The sequence below is a fragment of the Empidonax traillii genome, unplaced genomic scaffold (assembly GCF_003031625.1).
Source record: "Empidonax traillii isolate 1590-97213 ecotype Southwest subspecies unplaced genomic scaffold, ASM303162v1 scaffold234:size820800, whole genome shotgun sequence".
Classification (NCBI taxonomy): domain Eukaryota; kingdom Metazoa; phylum Chordata; class Aves; order Passeriformes; family Tyrannidae; genus Empidonax; species Empidonax traillii.
The window spans coordinates 405405-432293 of NW_020955427.1; the positions used below are offsets into that span (position 1 = coordinate 405405).

The 26889-nt window shown below is 37.9% G+C and overlaps 1 protein-coding gene across 1 annotated transcript in view; it reads right to left on the bottom strand.

Moving 5' to 3' along the window:
* Nucleotides 1-5503: 5503 nt before the first annotated feature.
* The window catches only part of ORC5 (origin recognition complex subunit 5), a 68181-nt gene continuing 46795 nt past the window's right edge, over nt 5504-26889 (bottom strand). Inside the window, exons 15-16 of the mRNA XM_027888183.1 lie at nt 9596-9708; nt 5504-6057 (exon numbers count right to left, since the gene is read on the bottom strand). Of these exons, the coding sequence (XP_027743984.1) occupies nt 6012-6057; nt 9596-9708 (159 nt within the window). The 3' untranslated portion in view covers nt 5504-6011. The remainder of the gene's footprint in view (nt 6058-9595; nt 9709-26889) is intronic.

The following is a 26889-nucleotide window of genomic DNA, read 5'->3' on the forward strand; positions in this document are numbered from 1 at the left end:
AGCAGGACTCCCAGCTATTTGTTGTTTCTAATGATTTGCATCCTTAAGGAATAATCAAAAACGGCATAGAAAATGTAAATGTGAGGAAATGGGATGGGTATTCATTCAGCCATGCAGCTGGAATCCAGGAACTGCTGTAATTGCACACGAGCAACATCATTTGCCTCCCTTGTAAATATTTTGCTTATTCACATCACGTCTTTCTTTTGCAGGGTTGGTTGTTGCTGAAGTTCCTCCACCCTGCAAAACGAAACAACTGCTCTCAGCTGTTGATGTTAGGCTGGGATATTGAGTTGCTCAGGGATGGCTACACCAGGGCTGGCATCCAGGGCAGCATCACAGACGGAGCAGGGCACTTACTTCCCCATGAGAACTGCTGGGCCAGACGGGAACTTGCAGTGCACTGGATGCAATGGTGGAGGAAGAATTAACAGGAGCTGGGACTGTACTGATGGAAATGGAGGAAAGGGAAAAACAGCACCTATAAATACTGTAAAAACTCTTTAACTTAGGAGAAACAATGAAAACAGCAAGAATATAATCAAGGCTTTTGCCACCAGAGTGGCAAAGAACTTTCTCTCCATCGCTGTCTCTTGGGTACGTTCACCTTTTGCTGAATTTTGTAGAAACATGCTCCCTCATCTGGCAAGGTTGCCTTAATGAGAGGTTATGGACCTTACACTTGGCTATTCTTCCAACTGTTGTCTGACTCCCAGGATTTAGGAGGTGCCTGTGTGAAAGTACTCATTACCTACATGAACACATAGGAATTGCTCAGCTGCTGAATTACCAACACAACGGCTCCAGGAAAGTCTGATAGCAAAGCTCTATTTCCCAGCCCTACCAGTCCTATTTTATTCTTCTGAACTCAACTATCTGAACAAAGTACATGAAATAATGAGCAGCACATATTTCCCTGAGCAAGAATTGACTGCAGAAAAGAAACTATTTGCATATTAGAAATCCTGTTCTGTAGAAAATCTGTATGTGCCAGGAAAACTGAACATATGTGCTGAATGAATTTAGGCAAAGCTGCACCTTTGCTGTGCTGCTTATGAAAAATCACATTTACTACACCAGTCTGACACTGACATGAGCTTTTCATCAGCATTTCATCAAAATCAAACAAATATGAAGAACACCAAGAATAAGACAACAATACAGCATTCATGGTTCAACATACTTCACCAGGACGTGGAAAAGGACCTGGCTGAAGCCAAACACCTGCCCTCAAGTACCCAACAGATCCCTCTCCGAATATTCAAACAAGTGCTGGCAGGACAGAGGACAGTATGTGCCAACAGGTACTTGAACAATGCACATGTGCACCATGGGGGGATAGGCAGCTCTGCTTGCTTGTGGGAGATCCCTTGGGCTGTGCTTGCGGCACAGTTCTCTGCAAGAACCATTTCAAAAAATAACGCAGAATTGTAGCGGGAGGGTACAGGAAGAAACAGAGTACAGAAGTCTGGTAGAGATCTGGATACTTCAAAACATCAAAAAGTTTGATGGAGTTGCCCAGCTGCCTACCTTAACAGTAGGCAGTGAACATGTATTTTCTTCCAGTATTTTCTTCTTTGGTGCCTAGTGGTGGTAATTCCCTTGGAAGAGCTGTATGACAAAACCTTTTTGGCAACTGCAACACACCAATGGAAATGATTTGCAACCAAAGTACCTGTCTGTTCAAAACCAGTGTTTGAAACAAATGAAAGGAAGAGTTAGCAATAGTTCCGCTGCTTTGGAAAAATGGGGTATTAGCATTCACTTGTTCAGCTTAAACAGCATGGAAATATCACTGGCCATGGGCTGCTTGAGAGTCTTTCTCTTACTTTAATACCGTACTTCTAAGCTTCTTGATATCAGACACTTGGATACTTGGTTATTCAAATATATGGCTGATACATTGCTAATGTCCAATAACAAGCAGTATGATAAAGACATTGCCATTGAGCTGTTGTTTTTTTAAAGACAACCCCAAAACCAGTTTTCGGGCAAATGTCATGATAAGGGTTGTCATTTTGCAGTTTCAGCTCTGCTGCACACACAAAAAAATTCTGTATTGTGTTCAGATTTTTTTGAATGGTTTTAATACACACGCACAAAAAAACCCAGAGAGTAAAACTGAGCTCATTCCATGTTATCTTTATCTGAGTATTGTACCATTTATATGAATCTGCCTGTTCAGAGCAAAAGACATTGCACGGATGCTGAGATAAAAACCAGTTTTTGTTATTAATCTCCCATTCAATTTTCTAGTGGAGCCATTCCAGTATCTACAAACACATAAAAATTTTGCACTGTCTATGATTAGACTTGCTAATCAAGCTGTACCTTTATCCCAGTGCATATTTACCAGCAATGATAAGGCACTTCTGTAACTTACGCCATTCTGTCATTGGGAAAACTGGAGAATTTACTTCACCTCAGGTAGCATTTACTCCTGTATGGAATAAATCTTCTGTTCCACAATTACCTGGGCTGACTAGAACACACAGGATGCCAACTCCACGCAACCCTTAAGAATCTGCTGTTTTTCTCTTCCCTGCTATCTCTGTCAGTACAAGTGCAGAGGGAATATCTAATCCTGAGATACTCAGCTGTGTACATTTTGTTCGTAGGTCACAAATGTAGTATCTCCTATGCTCCTGCTGGGAATCCTGCCCTTCACACTATTCTCCAGGCATGGCTGGCTGTTTCAGTTATGAGAGGAACACAGCACCTGAATGGTCTTGGCAAAAGCACTGGAAAAAATTTAACCAACGGTAAAAGCGAATGTATTCTCACATGGTCTATAAAAGCATCAGAACTCAGACGGTACTCAAATAACCAATTTATTTCTTTAAATCACCCCAAAACAGACACAATAGTTACAGGGATTGTTATGGTAGAAGCAGCAGGCTCAGGGAGAACCAGAGTAAGACAAATCACTGTCAAAAAGAGTAAATCTCCTGCTGTATTACATGTGGATGCAGCCTTGCAAGACTTTTTAAATATAAAATCTCCATGTTATGTGGATGAAAATGCAGCTGTTGATGAAGTCAGAGCTATTCAAGGGCTCTAATTTCTTTGCAACTGATGATAGCTGCACTTCTTTCTCTGCTACTTTCTCCTTATAAGAACAAGACCCTGCTCCTCCTGATGTTTGGATCAGCCCTTGGAGACAGGCACTAAGTAATATAAGTCTGTAATTTTTACAATATTATGATGCTTTGTGACTCACAAATCATAAAAATATTCTCAGGTATTTCCAAATACGTACTGCAGCACCAAAGTATTGAAGGATTTCTGGCTAGCTCAACAACTGTCTTGCTCTGCATCATTTGCACAGTTCTTAAAACCACCTGTTGGAGGGATGAAATCCTGGCCCAGGAAAGGCTAAAGTAGGCCACACCTCATCCATGAAAGTGGGATCTCAGAACAGGGTATTGCTAGGGTATCTATTAAGAAACTCAGCAGTAATTTATAAACTCATTGACATGGCTATATAGAAATATTTCTAGTTTGTCAGAATAAATCCTACTATTCATCATCAGCATAGTTATAGCCTACATCAATCATCTGCACTTCAGTCACCTTGCTCATTCTCATACTCTGCTGATTCAGCTTTAATTTTATATCACTCATATGAGTCTTTCACAAAGGTCACAAAAGTGCCTTCAATGTAAGGAGAGTGGTTCTGTCTCAGTTAGTACTCCTCCTCTAGTTAAACTCATTTCAGTCAAATTAACTACACTCCACAAAAATTAGTATCCTCATCCTCTGGATTTACACTGGAAATAATCACCAATACTCATCAGGCTAGGATAGGAGACATTAGATTGAAAAAACAGCAGCAGAACCAATTTTTCTCACTGCTTATTTTCTAAGACCTTCATTTCATGTCTTTTATTTGTGCTTCAAACTTGTAGCTAAGGAGTTCTGACGTCTGGTCTCCTTTGTGGGAGTGACTGTGGTTTACTGAAAAAAAAAGTTTTAGTTACTCAAGATTTGTAGCACTTAACAAATTCATATTTCATATATCAATTTTTCATATATCAAATTCTAATCCAGATCAGAAATTACAAAACCCTATGATCTATTGCTGTTGTTTTTCATGGACTGGTTTACATATGAACACTTCAAAACTTCTTTCCTCTCCAACTTGCAGCCCTAGGTAGTCATACAGAAGATTCACAAGAGCTGAGCCCAGTCCAATACCACCTCCAAGAGAAAAAAACACTGTAAACTTTAGCCCAAAGTTGATCTTATGGACATTTTAATAGGTAAAAACAAAAGCAGATAGTAAACATTTTTGAAACAGGTTATGTGTTTGTATCTCAGCACTTCAGTAAGTGTGACAAATGTTGCCACCTCATGGACAGGTGCAGGGTTTGATTCCGCTCAGCGGTAGGAAGGAAAACAGATCACGGAGATGACTCATTGCTGCCCTTTCACACTCTCCTGAGGAGGAAGCCAGAGCTTGGCCCGAAGGATGCTTTTGTCACTTAGATTCACCTGGAACTCATTCATTTGGGTCTGAATCCAGAAGTATGGCTACACATCCACAATGGAGAAAAAAAACAACATCAAACACACACAAAAAAACCCCCAAACAAACAACAAAATCCCATAAACAAAAAACTAACCAACCCTCCCCCACCCTCCCCAAAATTCCCCCCAGAAAACCCAAAGAAAAATAAACAAAAAAGAGAAAAGGCTACATATGATCAGGGTATTTGACCATCGCCAATATCAGAGCAAAGGGGCAGAGAGACTGATGACTTTTCCTTGGAAAAAAACATAATATTGAACATAGGACCTGGCACGGTCTTCTACTGTAAAACACTGAAAAGTGAGCATTCAAGAGTAAAACATCTGAGTAACAGGCTGTGGGACCTGGAGTTTTCAAGGGGGTGACAGAAGTCTTCAGATTGATGAATATCATAATCCCCAACTGGACTAGGGGATTTTAATGCTCTATAAGTTGGGAATATTTTACTTGTAACCTGTAATTGTAGTATATTCCATCATGTATTTCCAAAGCTGAAGTTTTATGTTATAATACCACATTGATTATTTACTGTTCCACCTCTTTTGGGGAACTGCTGAAGAAATACTGTCACCTGTTGAATTTCTCCCTTTCTGATGAAAAGGCAGCTGTGCCACCCTCCTTTATAGGGCAGAGATTGTTATAAAAGCCATTACACATTGTGTATCAAAGTATGTTCATTCCAAACGGCACTATAATTAGCACTTTATATAACTGGATGAGCATAAAAGGACTATAAAATGCTGAAGTAAAAATAAAACATTTCAAGTTTGACATAGGGATAGAACTTTAAGAATCAAGGATTTTTTTTTTAAATAGAGCTTTTTAAAAATAGATTCATAGTCAACATTTATGAATGGTCTGAAAAAAGACAGTATGGTGTCTAATTGGGAGTTTCCTATCATCGTGATCTCCATGTAACAGTGTAACAGTCTGCCGACACACTACTGAAGAGAAAGAAGAATTTGTACCAGCTTGATTTTTAAATATGTTCTTATGTTTATTATACTTTGCTACTCCACTCTCCTAAAATGGTGGCCTCAGGAAAAGCTGCTTTGGCAGGCAATTGCAAAGATTCCTGCGGAGAGGAAGTGAAAAGACTGGGCATACAAACAACGGCTGCTGCCATGTTCAAAGCACTGGGGAGAGTTCATAGAGCAAAATGCAGTCCTAAGTAAATGGGTTTCAGGCAATTTCAGTGTTAAGATAACATCATTAAGAGTTGAACAGATTGTGCTCAAACCCTGCTGTTTATAATTAACACATTGCTTCCAAATACTCCAGGGTCCCTGGTAAATAGTCCTCTGCTCAGATCCACCCAGACCAATCAGAGTATTTCCATCAGGTTCCATGCTGGGCCAGCACCTGTTTGGACAAATCCAAAAGAGCCAAAATACTCTTCTTTCTGGCCAGCTAAGTAGAGAGATGAACACAGCTTGCCTTAGTCATTGTCACAGTGTCCATATGGCTGTGAAGCTTGTTTTCACAAGAAATCGTACAAGTACTTTATTATGTCGAAGTTCACGGTCCTATAAACAAAAACACAGTATATTAGAGCAGTCATCTTAACAGTGATCTTTAACCTGTTTGGAGATGGCACACACGGGACATTCTGCACAATCAAAACCAAGCAATATTCCCAAAAGAAATGCAAGCAAGGATTAATGGATTTTTTACTTCTATCATCATTTACAGTAACTCTCTTCTGATTACTTAAACTTTGTAATACTCTGAAAAGGAAATAAAGCAACTTCCTAGTAAAAAATGGAAGATTCTTATTTCAATCATTAGCAGTAAAAATATATCAAACTTAGTAAGATTATATTTTCATATAGTAAACTTGATACTCTAGTTGGTGATGCAAAGCAGCAACCTTTTATGCTACTGAATGTTTTGTTCATCTCTCAAACCACCTGTTTTAGCATTTACTATGTAACTCCTTCATCTGTGCTCATTTGCAGTCTGCGTTCTTTCAGTCTTGACAGTAGTTGACCCATGTTCATAGCTAAATTTGAAAAATCCAAGAATGTCACTCAATGAGATAGAAGATTTTAATGTACACTTTTGTACTTTAATGGCAGGCAAAATGAAACAGCAGTAGAATAAAACATATAATTATTTTTTTGTCTCTAAACTCATTCTTCTATACAATCTAACACTCAGACTTTGGGGTTTACTGTTTGAATAAATAATGCAAATTACTGCATATAATGACAAGTATAAAATTAAAAGGTTTTTTTTTATAAAAGTATTCAATGATGCAAAAATAACAGCTAACAATGCAAAGTGAGATTAACTAGCTGAATGTCTTATTTGTTCGACTTCAATAATTTAATATTCTCTGTTCATGCATCAGCCTGTAACCCACTTTTCAAAAAGTTTCTATAAAACATCATATTGGACAGAGAAAAAGTTTAGAAATCCCCAAGACACATAACAGGAAATACTGTGTTACAGTCTATTTAATAATCCAGTGACAAATTTAAAGAAATAAACTACCACTGTTAGACCCATGTGTCATTGTGTCACTCAAAAATGTGCTTTAGTTACAAGGCTTTCCACAGAAACAAAATCATACAAATCATAACAAACACTGACCTTATCAACTAAATGAAACTGTCCTGTCATAACAACTGGGTTTATTACAGACTCTCTGAAAAGATCCACTGCACTCAACAAACATTAGGAGAGCCCTACATCAGCTAGTGAAAATCCAGGAACTTAGGTTTAAAATTCTTAAAACAGAAAGATTTCTAACAAAGAGATGTCTAACTTTATCTTCAGCTGAAAGTTTAACTACTATGTGGTAGAAACCATGGAAATATGTCCACAAAGGCAGAGTATATGCAACAGAGTAGAGCCAGACATGACGTTCTGTGGTACTGAAGAAAAAAGACTGTACCCTGTCAGCAGTTATCACACTAAAAGCCACCAGCAAAAGACAAGTTTTTTACTTTTTTTCCAAAAACAGGTGGCTTTTTTTTAATGCAAACTTCACTTTTTCTTATAAAATACAGAAAATGAAATGACAATCTGAACAGCTTGAATGGAGGTGGGGAGGGAAAGAGCATCCTTTTCTGTCCCACTCTTTGCACTCTCCAGCCTTCCACTGGAAAATACGCAGGAGTAGCTGAGATGGTAAGAAGGCTGAGATGGTAACAAGGCTGAGGTATCTGAAGATTTTACTGACTGACAAACTTATTTTAGTACTACTATAGTAACAGAGAAAGAAGAATCAGAAGATGGGCTGCTTACTTGATGTGTATTTTGGTAGAAATTGCGAAGTAGTTCTTCTCTGCAACAAATATAACCTCTCCCATGGGTGGTTAAAATCTACAGTCTAATCTGCAGCTGCAAGACAATAGCACAGATAGAAAATGAAATTTCTTAAAGCACAGAAGATCGTGCCTTCGCTCCATTGAGAGAAGAGGGGAGCCCATATATCTGAGTTCATGAAACCCTGTCTTTCTACATACCATCCTCCTTAAAGATTTAACAAATACTGAGGGCTGAAAAAGGTATTTTAATGAAATGTGTAAGAAAGGAATAAAGCGAGATAAAAAAAGGGAGGAAATAGGAGAAATGCAAAATAGGCCAACTTCAAAATCCATCAGGTCATTTAAACAGCCCTATCTATGCAGTACAGAAACACCTGCAAACTACTTGGAGGGGGAGGAAAACAGAACTGCTTTCTCCCTCATAACATGTAGGAAAAGTCACTTTGGACATATATACGGGTATATACATATATATACTCACATACACACACACACACACACAGCTGATCTAAAGGAAAGCAAGCCGAAGCACTATACCATGCACTGAGTGATAGTGTCTCTGACAAATACTTTCTCCCATAAGCATGAGGGGCATAGCACAAGTTTTGGTCCTATATTCTGGCCATCTCTATCTTCCAGCAACTTTATGGAGTCAGTGAAACTTCTAAGGATGTTAAAGTTGCAAGGAGAGGGCTATCATTTCAAGTATCTTTACTCACAGATACATACAATGTATAACTGTACACACAATGATGTTGTTGAGCAGACGGTCTGCTGTACCTGGTACCAGGGGGAGCTTTTTCAGGGCACCATTCACGAGAGACTTTATTGCTGGGAATAGCAAACTGACATAGCAAAGAAGTGGAGGTCCTGCCAGTGTGGTCCAGCCAGACCTGACCCAGACACAGTTTTGTTCTATGGCTTGTACAACTGAAAATTGAAATCAGTATCTGTTGCATTTACTGACAAGGCTACTGGACATTTAATAGCTCAGGAGAGCAACATGTGCACTGAGGTTACAGCATACAGTCTACACCACAGGTTCCTCTGAAATCCCACATTACAGAAAAGAGTTGGCCTGGAGAATGTTTCTCCTTTCTGGGCGCTGTTCTGGCTAGACTGTTTATCCAAGACTTTCTAACAAGCTGGCTGAAGCAACAGGTGTGAGGTAGTGCTGGTGGCATTTGATAAATATGAGACATAGGCCTGATCGTTGTCTTCGTATTGCATCTATTTCTGTCTGCATATTATCAGCATCTCTCCTGATGGACCTGGAACTGTTCTCAGACTTCAAGACTGAAGGTTCTGAATTAACAAAGCCACTGACGTACCTATATTCATTTATGTACTGGCTTGTATCAACTACAGATCACACAAGACAGACTATGTGGAAGAATTCTTATAATCTATGTAGTTTTTATATCATATGTGCGACAGACATTGTTAAGAATGAAATATAATTTCAGATTCAAATACCATAATGTGCCTTTTGGTAATAAAATGGACTGACATTTTAGAGCAGTATTTTCATATGAAGTCCCTGACCTTTATTAAGCACAAAGACAGTATGTTACTGTAACACATACTGCCACTGTAACATAGATCTTTTTCAAAACAGGATTGGACTATACTTACCTCAACTTCTCGTAAATAAGACAACTCAGTCATTAATTCTTAGAAAACATCCATAGATTTCTATTCTGGTCTGCAAAGAGCTATAGACTGAGCAAATACTTGGTCTCTATTCAAGTCAGCACACACAGCAGTAAATGAACTGTAATAGGCTCACCGGGCAACAGCTCTGATGAAGTCCAGAGATACAGTACATTTGTATCGTGGTCCTTCCAGCTGGTCGTTCTGGCCAACCATGGATAACAGCTGGAGAGTCACAAGAGAGGTGATCTAGGAACAAGAGAAACTAGGAACATTAGTCATTTCTGTTAACGTGAATAGCAGTGGTCAACTTGGTTTTGTTTGGGTTTTTTTTGTTGTTTTGGGTTTGGGTTTTTTTTTGCTTTGCTTTGGTTGGTTGGGATATTTTTTAACATTTGCCATAATTCCTGTATTTCTCTGGAAAGTCATTCTTAATTGCTCACTGATCTTCTCATAGTTCTGCAGCTTGCAAACTCAGGAATGTACATGAATTTTTCCATTACATTTACAGCACAAGAAGTGAAAGACACAGTCTAAACCCTTTATCCTTTGTATCAAGAAGAATTCTGATCAGAAGAACTGGAATTATAGGCACGAGCTGAACATTTTTCAAGTCTCTGCCTGACAACCAGGAGAAACTTGAATTTTCTTTTCTTTATACCCAAAGACCTCCTCTTGAACTTTCACAATCAAAGCTGGATATTCCTGTGCCAGCTCATAGCACATTTTGAACAGATGGATGTATCACTCTACTCCAGACAAAGAAGAATTTTAAGGTTGGAAAGGAAAGGCTGAAGATTGTGTGCTTAAAAAGAGTAAGGCCTGAGCTGGGAGAAATGTGCCTACAAATTTGCCTATGTGTAACACACATAGAGTCTCTTGACAGAGCCACTGATTATTTTACCAAAATAGCAATGTACCAGCATAATTTTTCCCTATCTTTGTTCCTCCAAATGATGACTGCAGCATCACTGAAGTGCGGTCGTGGGATGTCTCCACTGAGTGCAGCCAGCCCACTCTGACTCAGTTAGGAAGAAACACTGTGGTGATTCCATTGTCTCCCTACCTGCTCCCAGGGGAAAGAAAGAGGTAAACTCAGAAAAGAAAATTTTTTCCTGGCCTTTGCAATAGATGGCACTGACAATTCAGGGCAACAAGGTTACAGACTGTGACAAACTGGTATCTGACCACAAGCCTCATTTTCAAAAAACCAGCCAACCATGACCCACTTCTGTGTAACGATAATAGCACAGTAAGGAATTTCTCAAGAATAAATATAGGAGGAAAGAAAGTGTCAGTTCAAACCTTCAAGGAAGCACATCGCTATAAAAGGCATCAGCAAGTTCTCACCAGTATCAATAATAATTAAAAAAAATAATCCTAACTCAGTAGTAACTCCATTCTTTTGCTGAAAATATACATGGTCTTCAAATTTATGACAGTGCTTGCAGGAGGTAGGAATAATTACTGAAGTTTCTCTTGAAGTGGACATAAGAAACTGACACCTATCTGAGAATAGAAAAAAATACGGTCACCAAGAAAGAGGTAATTCTTGTAACAGCCTGTGCTTAACTTTTTTTTGTGAGACATAAGGCAACAATAGCTTTGATGCCATCATTCTGCAAAGTCTTTGCAGTTTGTTTAAGAAATGCTGGCCTACACACAGTCACAAAGACAAATTCCATTTACTTAATTTAGATATATAAATTACATGATTTATGAATTTTAGCATTGACAGCATTTAAGAAAATTGAACTCAGTATGTGGTAAATGGCTCAAAATCCAGTTCATTAATCACTTTGAATGTATTACTGAATTGGTATAAACCTCAAACTTATCGTATGTTTATTTTCTTAAAATACTCATGAGTTGAGAGAACATTCTTCGTTCCACAAAGTCCTTATTCAGTCAGTGAAGAAGCATTATGAAGTAATCCGGTGAAACAACTGCTGATTTACACCCTAGTGCACCGATACTGGCAAATCACTTCTCCAATACATACTTGTAGCTAACTCCACCTTCAGAGATCACCAATAAAGGAATGGCAGCAGGCTCCTAAAAGCTCCCAGTGACTACAGCAAAAGTCCGGACAGTGTGGAGTTGGACCCATCTCAGTTTTATGCGGAATGTAAAAGACTCAATATACAATATTACAAGACAAATGAGGCTATTGATCATCAGAGTAACACAAACTTACTTACCAAACTGCAACCTTTTACTAACTTCTTTCACAATACTTTGCTTAATACAATGTCATCACAGGGAAGCAAGTGCTGAAACAGCAAGTCTCGACCCTGAGACCACTTAAAAAGACAGCAGTAGAGAGAACTGTCATTTTCAATTCATGCAGGCAAGAAACAGTTTTATATCTAAGAGGAGTAAATAGGGACCAGCTTTATACAGACAGCCAAATGTTAGAAGGTAAAACACCTAACTCACTATGTTTTGGAGTACAATTCAAAACACAGTTACAGATGCCTAGCCCATACATGGAGAAAGGCAGAGATTGCCAAAGGACAACTCCAAAAGCCTTCCTGCTGAGGGAGCAGCAGCCTGGAGGTTTGTCTACACAGCACTTTCAATGGGTTCAGGAGCAATCAAAAACAGCAAGGGAGTTCTATCATCCCTAAACAAAGACTTCTTAATTTTTTCCTGCTTTATACAATATAGCAGGATTGTCCTCCTGCTGAGTCAGCCACAGAAATGGTCAAGACACCTATTTTGTGCAATAAATTGATTTGTTAGAAGATTCAACTGTGGTAGATGTGGGAGTATTAAATCCCTCAAATATTTTGTGCTGAACCTACCTGTCTACATCCAGTAAATCAAAAATTACTGTCTTCACCAAATAGCTGAGAAGTCTTCTAGGACACAGAAGGTTCAAATCCCTCTTGAGACAAGAGGTTTGAGCGTGTCTTTGCCGAATGTCTGACAGCTACCTCGATGGGGGGCAGAGGAAGGAGGAAGAAAAAGCTGTGTATGGTATTAAATCATCACCAGATCTAACTTGCATTCTAACTGCTTCTGAAGCTGAGCTATTTTGCATAAAATTGCAATCACAGAGTCTCTCTGTGCCTACTTAGGGCATTCACCTGGCAAAGCAGGATAGAGTGGAATGAACTGGGTTTAAGCCAGGGTATTTTCAGCAAAATTTTAAAGCTCACCTATAACTTAAGCACTGAAAAACCTTACTACTTCAAAAGTTCAGGTGTTGCAGAACTTTGGAGGCAATATGTTCTTAAATTAAGACACACCAAAAGTTTGAAACACAGATGGGAAAAGTATAAATGCCATGCCAAACTAATTACATGTCTTAGCCAAAAATACCCCTTCACTTTTCAAAGCTTTTTTTTTTTTCCCTTTTTTTAATACCATGGGTACAGTGGCTCCATTTCATGATCACAAAAGCTTGGGAAAAAACATCTGGCAAGAGCAGACTAGAAACAAGCCAGAAAAACTGTGTGGCATAAAAAAGAATATCTGTTGAGAATCTTTTGAACAAAAGAAATTACAGTCGGAAGAAATACAACAGAGTTACTTGTAAATTTACTTAAATTGTAAAAGATTTATTGTTAGCAAAAATTAGGAAGTAAATGAAATTTTCTACAGAAATAACAGGAAAACTGAAAAAAAAAATTACTGATCTGAAAGATACAAAGGAACAGGTTTCACTGCTATGTTTAAAAATAAGTCATGGCAGAGCTTGGTTTGAAATACATTTGAGTGAGAAACCTGCTGCTGAGATCATGGATCCAAGGTGAGAATAATCATAAAAGCACAGTCGAGAGGTGCTGCCAGGAGGCAACGATCGCTCAGGTTACTTCTGGAGGTGCACATTGACGTTGAAACCTCTGGAAAAAACCAAGCAACTCACAAGCCATCCTTAAAGGCAGCTTTTTCCCCTATCAGCCTGGACTAACAGATGGGCCTTGCATCATTCCCCAAGCAGACACAAAGACCGGCTTTGTGAGCACATGGCTGCGTGGAAGTGAGAAGGATTCCAGAAGTGGGGTCTGTCTGCTGAGAAAGGCCATGCTCTTCCCGAGGACATTGCAAGAAGCAAGAAAACATTCAGTGAGGTGCAAAACATGAGCAGAATTAGAACCCAAGATACAGGGAAACACATGGTTAGTTTGAGTGAGCAATGACAGACTATCACAGGAAAGAGTCTGGACAAAGTGTGGGACACATCTCAAATCCATAGGATAAAACTAAATTGAGAAAATAATACTGACTAATTGGGGTGGAGGGGGAAGGTGTTTCCTCAGAGATGTCACTGAAATCTCACCAAGTGGTACATTTTAAACTGGACTGGGAAAATATTAATGAACGACACTAGGAGAAACAATTTCAAACTGGCAGAGATATACTAAATTATCTGCGAGGTATTTTTCACCTCCACAGTCTATAATCTTGAATTATCTTGCTCAAGATGCAACATTAATTGTAAATCTTCAGTCTGGCTTACTTTCATCCACAGATTCTGAACCTCAAACGTATCAAGAAACTAAGACTTTACCTTATTCAGCACCATCAGAGAAGGGTACTATATTTTTTCATAGTCATATTACATTTTGTACACACTCTGGTGCTTTGCAGCACCATCATCCCATGGCTCTCAGAGCAAAGGTGCAGCTCACTGCACTTGTTTGAAACCTACCACTGCCAAGAGTCACATTCGTGCACAGGCTGAAACCACTGCTATGCAACAAGGCACTTTGAAAACCAGATGCCATTTACAAAACACATTTCAGTTGAAATGACTGTGCAATAGTCTCCTGGAGCTAAATTCAATGACCCTAGTACAAATTATGTGTGTGTAAAAAAACCTGCTCAAAATTATTTCAATCAAAATTATAGGCAGAGTATGCTCAGTATGTCAGCCTCGCTCCAAAAGCTCATACAGAAAGGTAACCATAGAATACTGCAACTATATATGTTTAAGCCAGCAACTGTTTTCATAAAAATTATTAAAAATAAATTAACACCTTTCTGAATGCTTGTACAAAAAAAAAAATCAGGTTTTGATACTGAATTATGTTTTGCACAAGGCTTTTAATGCATGAAAAAAATACAACAGAAGGGACACCCCTCCAGATTACCTATAGCCTTCCAGTGTGTAATTAAAGCATTCATCACCACATGCTTCGGCTTGATATTTTACCTTTTTCTCAGCTTAAAGTAATTCAACTCTTTTTTTAAACTATACTGCGAATGCAGTCAAAATGTATTTGACATTATCAGAGCCACTCAGAGAGTGGAGTATCCCAGACCCAGCCTCAAGTGCTGCTCCATAGACAGCACTCTGTGCCCCTCACTTTGGTAACACTCACATAGGTGGCTGTACAGGATGCTACAGGGCAGAGACCCAGCCTGCTTTGCAAGCCATTTCTTCTATGAATGTCTGCATTTGGTACCTTTGTCCCAGATTAGTTATTTTTCCATGTTTCTGTCACATAAGTATTATTTCATTACTTTGTGTTGGCTCTCCAGGACTTTGATTTCATTTCACTCAAGGCAAATCTATGGGATTTACACATTTAAACAAGTGACTCCATTGGTTTTTTCAAAGCTACATCGTAGTGGTGGCTCAGCCATTTATTAAGACAGCCAAAACTTCCTTTAGTCTCTAAAGGACAATCCCTCCATATTAAGAAGAAAGGTTTATTTACCCTCAAAGTACATGACCTTGAATTTCTCGCTGTTAAACCCACTCTGTGTCGTTCTCACTACCTTCAAGATACCTCTTGTGTCTCTTCAGAACAGAAAAGTTTACTAAGCCCAAAGCATATAATGTTGAATTTTACTACAAACTTCCTTCATTTTTCACTCTACAGATCACTAGTCATTCTCATATGGTATTTTCTCCACTGCATTATCAGTGTTCATCACCTCTGGCTTTTTCTACTTAGTCTTGTTTTTTGTGTCCCATTTACACAAAATAATATTTGCCAAGAAACATTGCCAATTTCATAGCCATGTTCAAGGCATAAATGTGCACCTTTTGTTTGTTTTTTTTTCTCCTCCCCTTCTGCAGCATTCCAGTCTCTCCTGTCTTTCAGACCACAGAACTCCATTCTGCACATTAGAGGCTGCCTTACTTCTAGCATATTCTCCTTCAACTGGCTTCCTTGTGGCTCTTCTCTTGAATCTCAATAGAAGCAAATGTATTTCCCCTACTTAAAGGAGACAATTCCTACCCTTGCTCTATTCATATTTTAGAATACTTTCTCTCAATTAGCTGCCTGTCTTCTAGGGTTTTTTTTGTTCAGTGACTCTGACTAGCTGCAAATCTTGGCTCATCAGCACAGCATCCTTTCATCTCTCCTCTATACTTTCTCATTATCCTCTACTCCTCACATCTTCTCTTCCCAAAACCACTATTTTCCAAAAAAACCCACCTCAAACCAAACCACAACGTAATTCTTTTAAAATGGGAACACTGAATCAAGATCCAGGAATCATTCCAGGACACTAAAAAGGCAATTTAAAAATGCAAACAAGAAACTCAGAAGGAAGCATTCTTCATCCAAATTTGTACTTAATCTGCGATACACTTTGCCACTGACAATTCAGTGTGGTGGTACAGAGTTTTGTGGAATTAAGACAGCCACTGCTTGCATTCATGGAAGGAAATACAACCACAGACTGCTGAATATAAAGAACATCCTCTCCCTGACAAGCATTTAGTCACAGGTAAAAAGAAGCTGTAAGATATATCAAGACTATGCTGATCCTCTGCTCTCTGGTCTTACATTTTCCCTGCATGTTTGGTATTGCTTGGAAATAGTCAGACAGTTTTACTGTCTAAGAAGTAAAACAGTGGGTAAACCCACTTTTGGTCTGACTTCATGAGGTTGTTCTGAAGCATTCATCAAAAAAAAAAAAAAAGTATATTATCTGCACCTTCTACATCCTAGCATCCTGTGTTTCTCCTTTAACCTCCTCCTGTGCCTCTGCAAAGGCTCTCTATTAATTACTGTATTCTCTCCATACTCTGCAGTCTTTATAAAAAAAAAAACAAAAACCAACATGATGAAAATCCAGTTTCCCCCACCATCCTTCTGAAAAGCTTCATGATATCTCAAAAGTATATGCACAGATTATTCCTGCCCACTTCATTGTTACAGTAACATCACTTTTTAAAAGCAGTTCAATAATATATTCATTTGGGAACTATTATTAAAGGAATATTTCAAAGTGTTAATGAATTTGCTTTTTCTTCATTATTTTTATTCAACATAGAAATTAGGAAAAAGCTAGGGGTTTTTTTTCTCTCAGTACATCCACTTCAGCATTAATCAATTTGCCTAACAAGAAAAACAAAAATAAAAGGCAATTCACAACACTCTACCCTCTGTCTCGCTCTGCTCATCAACTTTAAAAAAAAAAAAAAAAAAAGAAAAAAACACCACATAAAAAACTTTACAGAGTGATGCATGGATAAAATCAGTACTTCTGAGTCAATTCCCTCACTTTGAGGATCAATTAAAGTACTTCACAGAGGCATGAAAGGCATGATACAAATTTGCTTAATGTGGTGTTTTCTGAAAGGATCAAATTATTTTCTGTACCTGAGGATGATTTGGAAATATTTTCAGAAATTTGTTAAGACCCCTGGAACTGGTGACAGGAATTAAGTTTGATACTCCAAGACAAGCAAAAGAGGGTTTTGAATGTATTTGCAATATGTTGAAGATACATCTAATATGCTCCATAACAACCTGGGAATACAATTCCTGAGTAGGAGGACTAAAGATTTAGGGTATAGACAGGTAATTCAGAAGTACTGCCCTTTCTAGTCCATACTTCAAAATCTGAGCAACTGAAGATGGTAACAGATGGCCAAAGAAACACTTGGGGAATGATGTTTACAGTTAATTTGATTCCTTAAGTCAGACAGCTTCCTAAAGTGGACACCAGACAAAGGCTGGCTATTTTTCAAGGCACAGGCACTAGCCAACACAAGTATCCTTCTGCCATCCCCTTATTCATTTCTGCATCAGAAGTCTCAGGTTCCAAAAGGGCTTTTTTTAGATGAGGAAGGCAACGCAAAGACTGTTTTCCAGAAGAAAACCTTGTTGCAACTGACCATATAACCTTAATTCCCCAAATGCAGAAATTTTTCACCTGTTTCCATCCCCCCTTAATTTATAACATTTCTGTCCCACAATGGCACCATTTCTAGATACTGCAAGACAAGTTCTCTTAAGAACAGAAAAAAATATAACCTTAGAAATACTACCTACTACCTGTGATACTGATAGGACTTGATATATTTAAAGAAAGCCCCTAAATTTTTAATGCTATCTCAGTATAGAACAGTGTACATAGATTTACCAGCCTTCTACTGCTGTATGAAGGAGTTCTGTTTGTAAATATAGTTTTGTGTTAAAAAATAATGAAAGCAATTAGGATTTCAAACCTGTACTGGGGATAAAAATCAGTCATTTGTATATGCCAAGAGCAGAAATAATGAACTTAACAGATTTCTCATAATCAGATGCTTGGGAGTATATTCTGTCTAAACTACCTTGCTTTCTCCAAGAAAGAAACAGATTTTCAATGTGTCTTAAGTACAGTTTATTTTTGGATGATTATGATAATTAAGTGTTTAAAGAGTATCAATCCAAATCTTGTATAAAAGCCCATGATATTAAGAATTTTTTAATTAAAATAACCACTCCAGGAAAATTTGACTCAAGTAATTCCAAAATACAAAACTTCAGACATTTCAACCACAAGAACAGACAAATGGTAAATACACTGTAGTCCCAAGTGAGAGTTTGCTCTGAAAAATGACAATTTAAATATACATTTATTTTGTGGCTTGAAACTATTAAAACAAATCTTTACAGATTCTCCACAGTACCATGCTGCATCTCAGCTACTCACGAGATGCATTGCAGAAGACTGCAATCAACTCCACATTCACTCTGACTACATAAACTCTGCAAATTTCAGTGGTTCTATAAAAGGAATAAACAGTAACAAAAACAAAAATAGAAACGAGTTGTATCAATCATTAAAGTATGTAAGTACATCATACTGGTACAAAACAAAGATCCCTCCAAGCCCAATGTGCTGTCTCTTGAAAGGACTGGCAAAAGATGCTTAGGAAAGGGTATAATAAAATTTCCCAACATACTGGGTCCTAGTAATCTTAATTTCAGGGACTTAATAAAATCGTTCACACATATGGATCTGACCTGTTGAAACAATACATTTCACGCTGTTATATTGTCAAACTGGACCTAAAAAAGATTGTTTAATTGTGATGTTACTGCACCCATCAACACATCGGAGGAGAAATTTATTATTATGTGGCTGCACACTAAGATATTAAAAACACTGCCTAGCTCTCAGCAAGAGCTGTGTATATGGCATTGAATCATAGCAGTTGCCATCATACCATTATGCCATCAAACAGGGGAGATAAAAAAATCCCTAAACACCTGATTTACTTCTATTTAAGACAGTAATTAGAATTTTATTTGATAAGTGATGTTGGATCCTGGACAAACCAACAGCTACAAACGAAGCTCTTGTACAACAGCAACTGAGAGGAACAGTTACACTTCTGTTCAAAATCTTCCCAAACAAAATCAGGACATTTAAGTTTAACATCTTCCCCTATCTTTGTTTGCAGGTACCCTTGAGCAGAACAGACAAAAACACCAGGGATGAATGCAAATTCCAGTTCCAGGTTGGCCAACTGTCACCACGCAGTACAAGGGAAGAGAGGACTCTGCAAAGTCACTCTTCCCAGCAGCAGGAAATGGGTAGATCTGGAATTTCCCTTCCCTGAGCATGGCAGGAAACCAAACAGCCTCAAGAAGAATATTCTGTTCTGAATCAATAAATCTACCACATTTTGCTCCAGAAGCAAGATAAAGACAAGATGAAGACTGTCACTCCTGTAGCTTCTTGAAAACAAACAAATCCTACTGTAATAGCACAAGTTGATGGTTGTAATCTACAGTAAGACATGTTCTTTTTATTAAAAAAATTTATAACTTCAGATATGCTACAATACAGGCTAAAAATGTACAGCATCCATTTTTGCTAGTCTTTCTATAGAAAGCAAAGCTTTCAGCCATCCATGAAAAGTCATGAAATATTAAAACTTTAGATTCAATGACCCATTAAATACGTTAGATGCAATTGAAAAAGTTATTTATAGATGTCTTTATACCTCTGCATAGATATTCTACAGAGTGGTCAAAACTACCAGTTTTCAATCTTTTATTCAGTTATACTTGGTTTTATCAGATAAAGAGCACGAAATATCATCTGTCAGCATGAAACATCATCTGTCAGCAATTAACTGTAAATCAAAAAAACTGTGTTCTTCAAACACAACACTTGTTTTTTATGCAGTTTCCGTCACCCTTTAACACAACTGTGAAATTCTGCTTGTTATGCCATGCATCTTTTCTAAGGTGGAAAAAACCAGTTTCTGACACTTGTGTTTGGCAAGCACATGTGTTGGGTAAAAAAGCTACAGCCAGCCAAGGCACTCCATGAACTAGTGAACCAGTGTGCTGCCACACCCACCAACAGTGCCGGTCACTGAGTCAGACAAATGATACGTGGGAAGGGAATACCTGCAAAAGGGATGCGTTTCTTAGTAACGGTACACAGCCAATTAGTATTTCTCCTGCCTTCACAGCATTTGAGGATAACTGTGGACATCAGGAAAAACTTCTTCACTAAAAAGGTGGTTAAGCATTGGAACAGGCTGCCCATGGAGGTGGTAGAATCAATATCCCTGTAAGTGTTCAAGAAACAACTGGACATGGCACTTAGACACTATGGTTTAGTTGCCATGGTGATGTTCAGTCAAAGGTTGGCCTTGATGATTTTGAAGGTCTTTTCCAACCTTAATGATTCAATGATTCTAAAAGCATAAAAGAACCTCCACAAGGCGTCCTATTTTAGTTTCAGTGGAATAGAGTGCAATCAAGAAACATAATTTCCCAGGTTTCCGTGAATAACGAACTTATTAATTTTTGAAGTTAATAGTTGTGATAGCCATTCTGTTTTTTGGATAATCATTGTGTCAAGACTTTTTAGTAATATTTAGTAATTATAAATTTGATTTTTTTAAATACTAAAATTAAATCACTGCAAAAGGCTTAATCCCACAGAATTACTATACTGATCACCAAACTCCGAAAAATCCATAGAAGGGATCAATAGAAAGGTATGAAAAACCTGGAAAGAATCAAACAATCAGTGAAGTTTTTTGATCTCAACAGATGAAAAATAGTCACTTCATACTAATATAGCTATTGCCTACTGTAGTGAGAAAATACAGGAGAAACCCAAAACTGAACAAAAAAAGAGAAGCAGCCGTGATTGGCAAAGACACTACTAGGGGCTGATGAAAAGCTATTTGTCATTCCAATCAACTGAGTTATATCCTAAACATTTTTCCACCTCCTTGGAGGCCTTTCACATAAGCTTTACATAACATGGAAGTAGCTCCCATGATTATCATCTGGAATCTCTCCAGTAAGCAGAAACAGAAGTATTGCTCAAGGATATTGTAAAATGTCCACAGTAGAATCTGCATTGCAGTCAATAAATCTTAAATAAAAGGTATCAAAGATCCAGCTGGTCAGGAAGTGTTGCTATCAGTCTGCTATTACTCAGTAAGAGAAGCTCAAGCAGCAGAGACCAAAAGGTTGTGTAGGGTATGCTCTGGTGGTGAACACTTCCCCTGAGAGCCTGTCCCTCTCTGCCACTGAAGACTCAGACCCGCTTTTTAAGAAGTTCTCAACACATCTTGTCCAAGATCACACATTAACACAGGCAAGGTGGTTACTGCCAGGAGCTGGTGATTGGATCAGGACATACAGACTATTCCTCTGAGCTGCCCGGCACCCTGCACCCTCTTCATGGCTGTGTTCAATATAACTACCAGATCCTGCACATCTTGTCCTGCCGAAGCACTACATACTGTTAAAACTTGACCAATTTTAACTGGAAAGTGCACCAAAACTTCATAATCTCTTTTAAGACTATAACTGCATTTCTAAGACACAATTCTGCACTAAAATAAAAAAAAAACCAACAGGCATCCCCCTCCCCCCCAAAAAAAAACCCACCAAAGATTCAAACAACGACTTTTCTGACTCTAAAACTGTTCTCATTTATTTTATAACAGAGAAACTGTGCAATATAAATGCTACCATGGTAACAACTCACTTTATTGAACAAGAGAGAAAATAATTATCCCAAACCTGCATATCATGCAAGCACATGCAGTAAATTTAGTGCTGCCCTTTTTTCCCCTTGCTATTTTTCTTCTTGCAAAGAGAAATAGGTTTTGAATTTATACCTTATAGCAAGCCAGGCATCATTTTGCCTGTCCCTCCCACTTCTTTGTATATTTTACACCTCTTGAGTGCATGATGTGAAGGACCCAGTTACTCAGGAAAAGAAAAAGGGATTAATGAATCAGAAATGCTCTTCCCCCTCCTGAGTTAAGTACAGAAGACTCCTATGTAAATGCTTCACGCATTTAAAAAAAATGAAGCCCTAAGGCAAGCACAGCACATGCTTAGTATTCACTCAGTACACTAAACAGGAACCCTTAGTTTATAGCAAACCAAAAGTTATTCATCTCCAAACATAAATCAAACCTGATTTTACTGTTGTGTCCAAATATTCCTTGTGATATTATGTTTGTGAACATATATTTATGTACAAGGGACAGCAATATTTTCAGAAGAACTGCATGGATTTAGCCATACAAATCCAATTAATCTCAATAGAACTTGTATGGCTAAATCCCTGTGCTCAGCTTTGACATTTTAGAAGCAGTGGGGGAGGTTTTTCAAGTACTGAATATGTATTACACAAAACTCAGTTTTCTCAAAGAGAAATAAAATAGCACGTAGACAGTTACAGATATCAACAAACATTTACTTCTGTCAAGAAAATCACATTCTTAGCAAAGCAGGCAATGATTTCCACAAAACTCTGTTTTACAAAAAATAACAGTATTATCCTGCAGCCTATGAGATAAAACTAATCACATGTACATATTAGTTGGATAAATTATTCTTATTTTACCTCCAGTTTTAATCTTTTTACTTCACTTGCACTGCATCTGCCTCTCTGATATAAAATGTTAAAGAACAAATTTAATCCAGTGTTCATAGTTGGAGGATGTGTTTGGGATACATAAAATTCATGTTTTTAAAAGATCACTTTAAAGAAGTGACTTAGAAGTGCTTTTTAGAGAGGATCTTATTTGCAACAGACCTTTCTCAGTTTTTTTAGTTTATTTACAGTCCTAAACAACTTAAAAAGTAGAAACAAAACTACTCTCAACCAACTTCAGCTACAAAGAAAGCAGTTAACTTTGGCTATCTTTTAGGAGATTTCTTCAGGTACTAGAAACAATTTATGTGTACACACGTTCATGCACTCATACAATACAGGCTGTGCAAAATCTTAATTCACCAAGTTGTTGTCTTAATGGAGCTGGAACTCTGCAAACCACCCAAATACAACTTATTATGGTACAAAATTCTTTCTGAAACATATTACTGAGTATATTTAATAATCCTTATGAATCTCTTACAGAAAATGAAACTATAATTCCAGTAGCTGAACTGGTAAAACTTACAATTCTGTATAAAAAAGGCTACTCAGCTGCCTTCTCTAAAGCCCTCAACAATCAGTTGAGTTTCAGTTCTTAAACTAAACACCACTAGAGATGTATGTTTCCCATACAGCAGTTTAACAGAAGTCTTGCAACCACAGAAGTGATACAAAAAATGTCTCCTTTTATAATAATTTAGGTTTTGCATTTTTTGCATGGAAACCTTCTTTTTCCAGTTCAAGTTTAAATCATACAGAGACAAGGGAGACATTTTTGTTTATATGTTTTGGTTAAAGAAGAAAACGTAAGTGACAATTTGAAAATTAGCTGGGCAAATGAAGTATTTAACAAGTCACTAAAAGGACAAATTCACCCAATAAAAGCCATCATGCTGCAGTTTATTTTTCCTGTATATGAATGGGTTAGCTAGTTGCTCACAAGAAAGGTTAGCCCACATACTAGTTGAAATGTTTTAAAGCTATTTCAAATAAATAATAACCATTCAAGTACTGTATCCTCAAAGACAGGAACAATAACAACATTTCTTGCCTGAAATGGATGATTAAGTTACTACTTCATAAAAAACTAAAACCATTAGAAGCAAAAACATTGCTTAATGTTTTTGCTAAACATTGCTAAAGCAAGGTTTTTCTGTAATGGTGTGTTCTGAAAACGTTCTCTGGCCACAAACTCTCCTCAAAGCCTTCCTTGAATCTTGCTTTACATAAAAGCTGTAAATTTTGGGGTACAGAAGTTCAGTATATTAAAAAACTTTAGCATCATTAAACATACATGATAAAATATGCAATATTTAAATAGACCCAAATACAAAATTAGTTTGTGAGGAGGATTTCTATTCATAAGCCTTTCCCAATGCAAAAATCTCAAGCGCCCCTCTGTCCACGTCCCTTACAACTTCAGCTTTTCTACATCCCTTACAACTCAGAATCACAGAAGGGTTGAAGTAGCAGGGATCTCTGGAGGTCATCTGGTCGAACACCCTGCTCAGGCAGGGCCATCTAGACCAGGCTGCCCAGAATAGTGTCCAGACAGCTCTTGAGTATCTCCAAAGGTGGAGATTCCACCACCACTCTTGGAAACCTGTGCCAGCGCTCAGTCACCCTCACAGTAGGAAAGCATTTCCTGGCATTCCTCCTATGTTTCAGTTCATACCTGTTGCCTTGGAGTAGAGAAGCAACTTCTGTTGCTCATTACATCCCCTTACACCCTTTTCTGCTCCTCCTGCTTCCCCAGCTCTCAGCCCAAGATGCGCCCTGGGTGTGCCTGGGTCCTGGTTGGGTCCTTGCTAAACAGCCAGCACCAGATCAAAGAAAAAACCCAACCTGAGCACCTGCTAAACAGTCTCCTGAACAGAGGGTATAAATGTGGACACCAGTTTTCATTAGATTCATAAGAATCTATTTTTCTTTTTTAAATTTGAAACTTGCGCCTTTCTGTCAATTTCAGCCAGATCTGGATAAGCTAAAAAAGATGTTAAGAAGATAAACAACCTGAAAAAACTGACAATCGTGTGATTGAGTTCATTTCCTTAGGAAACCAAGCTAGAAGACTCTGAGGAAATGAAATAACATTCTGAAAAGCAGATAATGTGTCTATACCTTAGACCTGCTAAAGATCATCACATTCAAACATACTGAGTAGTTGGATGGGGCACTTTCCTGCTCCAGACAAAACATTTGGATGTGGACAAACAGATAACTCAGTAACCAAACAGAGACACATTTATCCTTTATGACAAGTTTGTTTTGTGGTAAGACTTTTTTGCTTTCTGTTTGTCTCATTTTTTAAGATATAACACAAATGCTTCTTTTAAAGAAATTAGAAAATCTAGAAAACTGAAATAAGCATGAGATTTCCATCAAGCCTCTGACCAAACCTTCTTGGCGGTGTTTGGTAACAGTAGATTGTTGAAGAAATCAAGGATGAAATACAGTCACAGTAGCTATAAACGCATTCAGGACCATTTCTTCCACAAATAAACTCTTAGCCATTAATCAAGAAACATAATTTCCATTCAGTTGACTAATAAAATGATACCTTACTGTATCACTTATCTAGACTCAGGGCGTAACTTTTAGTTTCTACATGTTTATTTTCTTCAAGTGACAAGACTCCTGTCTGAGTGCAAGCCACAAAAAACTGTGTCTCCCTGCTTTTAGGCTGGCTCATCACCAGCCAGAGGGCGAGTTAAATTTCCCAGTGGCAGAATGCAGCCTTTTCAAAACAGCATGATTAATTTAGCTAAAAAGAAAACCAAAAGCAGAGAGAAATGGATTAAATAACAACAAAACCCTACATACATATGGTCTTATCTGAGACTTGCCTTGTTAACATTCCATTTTTTTCAGCCAGAGGGTGAAGCACTTGCTGGTACTGCTGGAGTGCAACTGCTGCCTCTGACACTATAACCTGAATCCTTCCCCCTCCCAACACAACCCAGGGCTCAATTCAGGTATTGTTCCTCCCATTACAAAGCAAGTGAAAGAAAGCCACTGCCAGGTTCCCAGAAAGCTGGGGAAAGGCTTAACTGCATTTAACCCTTTGGGCTCCCTGGAACCAGCCATAAGACGTCCTTTGGTGCCAGGGACCCACATGGTTAATTCCCCCGTTCTTTGTGACTATTAAATGCTGTATTTGAGAACGCCACAGATGACAGAGGCAAAGAGGAGGGCAATAGTGCTACAAAACAGAGGAATTTAATTTTCTTCAATGGGATCAGGTGTTACAATTCTACTATAAAGATCTAATGGCAGGACTAGAGATGTAATATGATATTAACAATTATTCACTTTCTGGTTTTTCCTCCAACAAATAAATGTATTCAACTTGCCAAATTTGTTCGCTGGGTTCTCTGTAGGAGGAGAATCCAATAATGTAATGAACGGATGGGAAGGCAGCTGTGCCCAAAAATACACTACCATTTCATTTATATGATGATTATTCACAATAAATATACACTGCTATGTTTCTTGTGCTCGGAATGGGAACTAAAGATATCAGTATATATGTAACACTTACTGATGTCCAGCTTACCACAGCTGCAACTTCATATTTAGAAGCAACAAAGAAAAAGCTGGGACAATGAGGAAAAAATATCTCAAATACTGATGAGAGTGACTGGCAAATATTATTTAACGAAGAAGTTAAACTTATATTTGGAGGAAAACCACTGGTGACTTACACTGGCTTCACCAATATCCAATATAACCAAAGATTCCAGTGACCCACATGCAATTATCTCTAAAGTCAGCTAATCAGTAAAGAAGCAGTCCAGATATCAGCTGCATTTTTATCTGAAGCATTTAGTCTGACACCTTAAATTCAACAAAGCACTAAGGAATTGCAGAAGAAGATGGCCTCTTTTAAAACAGATGGATATCCAAATGTTTGCTTACCTTCTACAGTTCAAGACTAAGTGATGTACTTTTTATTTATTAAGTATCATTACTTCATACTTCCTCTTTCCTTGAACTTTTATTGTACATTCCTTCAGTGATCAAAGTGTCCTGGACAATCAATCAAAGTTGGTCAGGTCAGTGCCTGTGTGCCCTTTCATATAACATACTGAACTATGATTACAAATTTAACAATCTACAGACACAATTAATTTTTTTTAACAGCATTACAAAAATAGTTAACTAAGACAAACATCTGCACATCTTTTCAAGCTGGAAAAATGTCACTTTACAAAAGTCTCCATTTATAAGCAGTGGGCAATGTGAATATGCCTGTACTGTGTCAGTGAATGCCACTACAAAGCACCCCCATATCAAGGATGTGTCTTGCACGTA